The 7,495-nt window shown below is 32.9% G+C and overlaps 1 protein-coding gene across 1 annotated transcript; it reads right to left on the reverse strand.

The window, feature by feature from the left end:
- Positions 1–620: 620 nt before the first annotated feature.
- Positions 621–4,334, reverse strand: LOC105434967. Its single transcript, XM_011653693.2, has 3 exons — positions 3,378–4,334; positions 2,667–2,844; positions 621–1,383 (listed from the first exon to the last, which is right to left on the reverse strand). Exons 1-3 carry the CDS (start codon positions 4,083–4,085, stop codon positions 851–853), a joined length of 1,419 nt encoding a protein of 472 aa, XP_011651995.1. The 5' UTR covers positions 4,086–4,334; the 3' UTR covers positions 621–850.
- Between the last annotated feature and the right edge of the window lie 3,161 nt (positions 4,335–7,495).

A 7,495-nucleotide genomic window follows, 5' to 3' on the forward strand; every position in this document is an offset into this window, starting at 1 on the left:
TTAAACAATAAGCACATTTTATTTAGCAACAGGATTCCACAAATAAGAAATTGAATTCTTGACCGACAAAGGAGAAGGATATTCTAATTACCGTTAAACTAAACTTATTTTGCCTTATCAAAGCAATTCAACTACCCTTCAATGCATAAAGTCACTAAACAACAAAAGGTTAAAAAATTGTCCATTAAGATTGTAATTGTTGTCTTATGCACGGAGTTACCATCGATATTAAGATTAAGGTTTTAGGTTTAGGATAGAAAAAAGTCTTCTGAGTCGCGGACAAGATTATTATTATTTTCTGAAGAAAAAAACAATTTATTCAAAAGGTATGGTGGGCGAAAAAGACTAGAGTTTAGAATTGAATAGGATCTCAAAACCCAATAATACTTTTTTACTATTATTGTTCTTACTTTTTACTACTTGATGGAGCAGCATTGAAGCCTAGATAGTAAGTTTTTTGTCAGAATAAGAATGCATCAAAGTAAGGAAAACTGCTAAACAAAATCGACAAGCAGGAGCTGCCATTAACCATCCCTTCACTTGTCAACTGATATGTCTTTTTCATTTTATTTTTCCCAAAAAAAAAAAAAAAAAAAAAGGAAAAGGGGGGAAAATAAGCATTTCAAAAATTAAAATTATAGATATTAGATGATGATAATATATAATGAATTTACAAATCATAGTGATGTCCCTTTCATCCTAATCTTTCTACTTAAGAGGTGTTAAACTTAAACCCTATGCTCTCTTAAAGTCAGATTATATATTCCTAAGAGTAATTAAAAATTCTAGAGATTTTATTTTGTGGAAATTTAATTTTTTTCTTTTGTGGACTCACTCAATTGCATGCAGTTTAATGAGTTAAGCAATGTAGTTCGCTTTGCATTTCTTCCACCAGCAAGCTGAAGATTGCAACCTCTATTTCTACGGCTATTTCTCCTCTCGGCTCCTTATTTATATTCCATCCATCAACTTCTTCTTTCAAATCTTTCCCTACCATCAAGTCGATGGCGTTCGAGTCTACCCGTTTCCACAAATCCTGTCTCATGTACACTCTCTTCATTGTCTCCTCACTCTTCTCAATCACAACTAAGTTTCTCTCTTCCTTAGTAATGAGATTGCAGACGAGTGTCTTTGTATCTCTTGAGGGTCGGTAAGGAATTTGGAACCTTGAACTATCATTGCCCTCTTTGTTGTGTTGTTTGATGTCCTTTTCGTATTGTTCTACTTCTTCCTTTAGATGATCAATGTCATCACCATCGCCATCGCTGAGTTCGTCTTCGTCCTGGTCTTCATCATGTAGTAGAAATGTCTCGAGTTCTATGGGGTCTAGTTCTGCTAGCCTCTCGAATCTTCGAAGTTTTTTCAGTAGCTGATGCTTCGCCTCTGAAAATAAATATTACATGAACAGATCAGAATTAACTTTGCATTCATCATGAACCTATGCCTTCTTGACATCAACTTCAAGTTTTACTTTTACCAAAAACACAAGTTCAGTTTAAACCCTGGAAGAAGGTGAAATGAAAATTCAAAATATTGGTCGAAAATTCGACAATTATACCGTTTTGACTGCACACAAAGACAAGTAGGGCCGCATCTATGACACTAATTTATGGTCACCTTTGTACCAAGCTCAAGTTACTGAAATGTACTAACAAGGTAGAAAACTTTGTGGTTGTGATTATTATCGAACACCTATTAATTGCAGATAAAGAAAGACATCTTTGTGTCATCAAATTTCGAAATCGACTGAGTGTTTCATTTTCAGTAAAGAGCAGATCAGTAAATTTAAAAAGAGTTTCAAGAAGTGACAATGCAAAGAATAGAATTTGGAATCTCAAACTCAAATGCAATCATATGCCAAATAAAAAGGATGAACTAGACATTTTAGCTATTTCCTAATGCAACAAAGACAACTTTGACTGATGAAGTGCATATGCCTAGTGACTAGAACAACTCATTATCATGCATTCACAGAGTAGTCAGTGATATGCTTCAAAATCCCTAATAAATACACAAAACAGTAAGAAAGAAAATCGAGCTGGGCGGGGGTTGGGGGGACCTTGTTCTGAAGTACAGAGAGTGGATGATAGCATTCGAAAACAATGAATAAATTGGTTCAATGATTGAACAGCCTAATAAATAGAAGAGGACTCCCACCATTATAGCACCTCTCTTACAGCAAAATGTGGGTCAGATTTGAAGTTTTGAAGAACAAGAAAAATAAAAGGGCCAGACCTCCAAAACATTTCTCCTACAGAAGAGACCATCCAGGCCGAAAACAAGTGTTCAACAATACCTTTGTGCTGATATTTATCGTGATGTCGCCATCAAACATTTTGGCACTCTTTCCCTTCATTCTAGTACATATTTACCTAAATTCAAAAGTTTGTTTTGGTTTCACCCCTACCCTACCAAAGATGCAAGTTTTCATATCTTAGCACAGCAACAAGCTTATGAGTTGTGAAGCTCTATTAACCATTTCTATAGAGTGTAACAGACCTATTTTTGTAGCAATAACAGATATCAAGTTTGACAGTACCTAAATGTAAAAATTGCAAATGCCACCGATTACGACTGCATAACAAACTCGAATCAAGACAGAAAAACAAAATTAATATATGTTTCCTATAGAAAATTAGCAGTTGGGTTGAATCATGCTTACATACTTTGTACAATGGCAAAGCTGCGTTCCAAATTGTAATCATCCTCGTCCTCGCCATCTTCGAAATGTCCTTCGTCGTCGTCCTCAAACGGAGGATCCAATACCGACACTGGACTGCTCTGTTCTTTCTCTTCCTCCTCATCCTCAGCCGGCAATTTTTGCAAGCTCTCTACATCATTGGCCTGTAAATTTGTGTTAAAACAAGGCAAAGAAAAGTTCAGAAACTAACAAAAGAAAATGAGTGTGAAAAGGGATCTTTAATTTAGTTGGTTTTAGTAAAGTTGTTGATTTACATATCTTCACTTTACTGGGGTTTTTTTTTTTTTTTCCTCTCCTTTTTTCTCTTCTAAAAATTATAATGAAGCCAAGGCCAAAAGAGAAAATGTTTAATTGTAAAAATAGGGTTAGAATACAAAGGAAAATACAAAGGGGGTTTGTCTTTTTCTTGGAGGGTCATAATTTTCCGGGAAAAAGGAAAGCGTGGAATTGAAAATGAGAGATTTATCAGTTTGCTCGTCAAAATTCAGAGTCCTTTTGGTGGGGTTGACGTGTTTTGACGCCTGAAATTGCAACATTCCGACGGTAATTTCAGAGAATTTACATAACACTGCCGACGGTTGGTTGTTTCGGGTGAACTCCAGTTCATATAAATGCAATTTCTAAGCCAAGACATTGAAGGATGAAACTCGAAAGCAGTAATAAAAATGAGTAAAACCTGATGGTCAAGGCGAGCCGGAGAAGACGCCGGTGAAGAGAGCTCCGGCGTCCGGTGACCGGGTGAAGGGCTGGATTGAAGCACGAATCGAAAAGGACTATCGCATAAATTACTCTCACAGAAATCAAAGCCTGTTACATTACTCAGCCGAAAAACAGAGTCGTTCTCTGTCTCGTTCTCCTCAATCGCCATTTTCGCAGGCAATGGCGGGCCATCACGGGGGTCATTCATCCGACCATCGCCGTGGATCTCTCGCTTCCGAGCACGGCTCCGATGAGTCAAACGCTTAAGAAAAGAACCCAAAAGGCCTAATCCATTCGATTTCCCAAAGGATTTGGATCTCGCAGCCGTTGACTGTTTCTGAATCCTCAAAGCAGCTTCCAAAAGAAGTCCAGCCGTTCTAGCCGGAACATGAAAGAAAACAGGATTGGGGTTTCGACAAGGGGTTTTAACCGGAGACTGAAACCCAAAAAACGGGGATGAGTTAGCAAGATCAGGGGAATGATTGAAAGAGAAAAAACAAGTGCTCCTGCAAAATTTAGCTGAAAAATCAGAGGAATGGGGAATGGGTTTTGGGTTTTTGAGATGGAAATGGGATTTGAAGGAAGAGCGTTTGAGAAGGGAGCGTCTGTCATTGATGAAATTGGAGAGAAGAAAGGGTTCTTGATCCTGTTTCAAAAGCTCGTGTAAGTGTTGCTTTCGAGCCATGGGAGTGGCAGTAGGTCTGCAAAAGAGAAGAGGAAAGCTAAAATGGGGGGGGGGGGGGGGGGGGGGAATCAAATGGAGAATTGTAGATTCGGGTTAAAGGAATGAATTTGGAGTAAGAAGGAGTTGAAGAAATTTTGAAGTTTCAGTGGAGAAAAAGGTGAGTGTGGAAGAAGTTGACACAAATAGAACAGAGCAAAAGAAACAGAGAGAAGGACTTGACTGAATCAAAATCAGGGTTCCAATTTCGAGCCAAATATGTAATTAAATAAACAATTTTTTGTATCTTAACCCTATCAAATTTTGTATTTATTTCCTCCCTAAACTATTCTAAATTATAAAGCTACCCTTTTATTTTTATTTTTATTTTCTTATATGCATCACTTCTCTCCTTCTTCTTCTTCTTTTTTAATATAACAAAATATTTTATCAGTGTTTCATTTGACCCTTGAATTATATTTTTTTCCTTCGTTGTTCATACTTCCAATTTAGTCACTGTTATGTAAAAAAGAACATTTTGTTTTCTTTCCTAAAACGTTTACAAATTTATGATCCTATTTACAAATTTCAATACAAAATAAGTACATAATCATGAAAATTCTTTAATGCAAATAGTTTGTTTTATATTTAAAGAGGGCAGTTTTGTCCAATAATTGAGCCTGAGAAATTATATATATTAGAAAATGAAAATCCAAAATCACATTTCTTAATATATCATTCATTTAATCAGGACATTTACAAAAATTCAGTGACTAAAATGAATTAAATTTGTAAATTACATCAATTTAAGCTTAGGTCTAACATATAGCGTAATTTTGTAATTCTTAGATAATATTTTTTTTAACTTTCCAAATATGATTTTTGAAATCTATAGTATATATATATTATTGTCAAGAGATATACATTCTAATTTTTTAGATAAGATTATTTATTAGATCATTCGTTATTATTCTCTTAATAAATCTATTGTTGTAAATAGAGACATAACCAATAAATTAATACAAAGTTCAAATTAGGATGTCTTTATTTTAAACTTCTATCTCAAATTTTGTTCCTTTTTTGAGAAATGAAAAAGGGTTTGCTACCCTAAATAAATTAAAGAGTAATTAAAGCTATATAAGATGGTTAGAAAAGCATTTAATCTCTATTCACTAATGTTTTACTTATTTGACATCTTTGTAGTATGTCACATCATCCCTTATTAATCAAATCAAGTGTAATTTAAAACACTTGAAACAAAAGCTACCCTTACCCTTATTGAAATCAAAATGAGTCATAAGACACATGGTTTAAAATTATTTATTTTCAAGCAAACCATAAAAGGCAATTATAAAATAAATATTTATTTGACCTAGGTATTAGAGACAAATTATTAATTCAAACAGAAAACAGTACAATCTAAGGAGAGAAAGAGAGAAGATCATTTAAAGGTTTTTGTCCACGTGATCATGTATGGCATTGTTGATTAAAAAAATGGGAACAACAATTAATTAAACTTAATATACTTTTTTGTGAGGAAATCTAACAAAGAAAACAAAAAAAAAAAAACTAATGTAATGTGAGAAAAAGACATGATTCATTACGCTGTTTATTACTTTAATAATAACCAACAATTTGATTTTATTAACTGAAAAATCATATATATATATATATATATAATGTCAGAAAAAAGAGAAAATGGTTAAAAGTTTGGAAATTATTGTAGAGTAGTGTTAATTTTCAGAAATATTGTAGGGTCACATAGAAGAAGTGAGTTGCTAAATGCTAATAATAATATTTGCTAGATATTGTGTTTATAATTCATTCATTTCTCTATCCTCTCTCTCTCTCTCGAATTATATCTTCCATTGTTAACTTGTGAAGGTGAGAGGAAGAAGAAAGTACAAAATAATAACAATAACAAAAAATTTAAATGGTTTACTATGTGTTATTTAATGAAATATGTAGTGAAATAAGTTGACGTGTTTAGGGAGCCTACTTTGTTTGTTTGTTTTTGTTATAATATAATATTGATTTTTTTTATTATGGATGGAAGAATATTTAATATAAACTCTAACTCGGTTGAAATTTTATTTTATTTAGCCTTTTGTTTATGATCTTGTTTGATTTTGTAAGTTTCAAAGGTGACTTTTCTCTCTTTATTTGAAAAAATATCAAGAATGTATTAAATAATGTCTTATCATGATTTAGGATTGATGAGTTATTTTAGAAATCAAGTTCAACTGCTAAGGATCAGTTAGAAATCATCATTTTGAATACTGAGATCAAACATGTCACTTTTACATGTATATATATATATATGTACTAGACACATTGAAGAAGAAAACACATATGGTGCATATTTTTATGTGCCATCTTGTACTTCCATTTCTCATACAATTTTCCCCTCCATAAGAATGCAATTCTTATTTATTTCATCCAACTATACCTTTTCTTTTAAAATAAATAAATAGCATTATTTTTCATTTTTTTTTTAAAAAAAAGAGGATCCCTATTCTTTTCCCCTTTTTCCTACCTTGCTCTACCCATCCTCTATTTATTATTGTTTTAAAAAGAAAAGAAAAATTATTTGAAGGAAAAAAATAGAGAGAAAAGGAAGATGCAAACCCTCCTATATTTTCTTCCCACAATTAATATACTTTATTGTTTATTCGCTCGGGATGGGGTACCTTGGTTTAAATGGAGTTGTATAATTGTTTTAAATGGTTATTAACACAAATTAAATGTTATAATGATGAGATGAGAGAAAAAATTGAGAAGAAAGAAAAAGAGAAAGAAGATCATAATAATAATAAGATGATGAAGAAGAAGAATATAAAACGTGAAGGAAGGAGCGTGATGTGGTCAGAGTACCCGACTGTGGAGTCCATATCCAATCCCACTACTACTACTCCTACTAACACCTTTAATTTAAATTTCTCCTCAATTCTTTTCTTTTTATTTTTACTTCTGGACAAAATTGTCCTTTTGGAAAAAGAGACTGATTGGTTCTTAAAAAATACCTCCCCACCACCATTTCCCCTTCTCTTTGGATTTTGGGTCTCCTTTTCCACAATCTATTCATTCCTCCACACCTCCAACCTCACCACTCCCCCTCATTCACCACCAATCTCTCACTACATCTTACAATTGTTTCATTTTTTCAAATTAACAATCAAATTCTTTTTCAAATATTAAAATTCTCATTCATTCATTACCTTATGTTTTTGTTGTAAACTCCAATAATACCTCTTCTTTTTTGTCTTCTTCATGTTTTCCCAATTTTAGTATATTCTTGGTTTGGTTCTTATTTATTTCCCCCTACTTTCTTTTTAAATAAAATAAACAACTTTTTCTTTTTGTTACCTATGATTTGTTATTAAATATCTTTTACAAAATAAATACGATTACATCCACTAGCTCCTACAATATCT

This window comes from Cucumis sativus, chromosome 3 (genome assembly GCF_000004075.3).
Source record: "Cucumis sativus cultivar 9930 chromosome 3, Cucumber_9930_V3, whole genome shotgun sequence".
Lineage (NCBI taxonomy): Eukaryota > Viridiplantae > Streptophyta > Magnoliopsida > Cucurbitales > Cucurbitaceae > Cucumis > Cucumis sativus.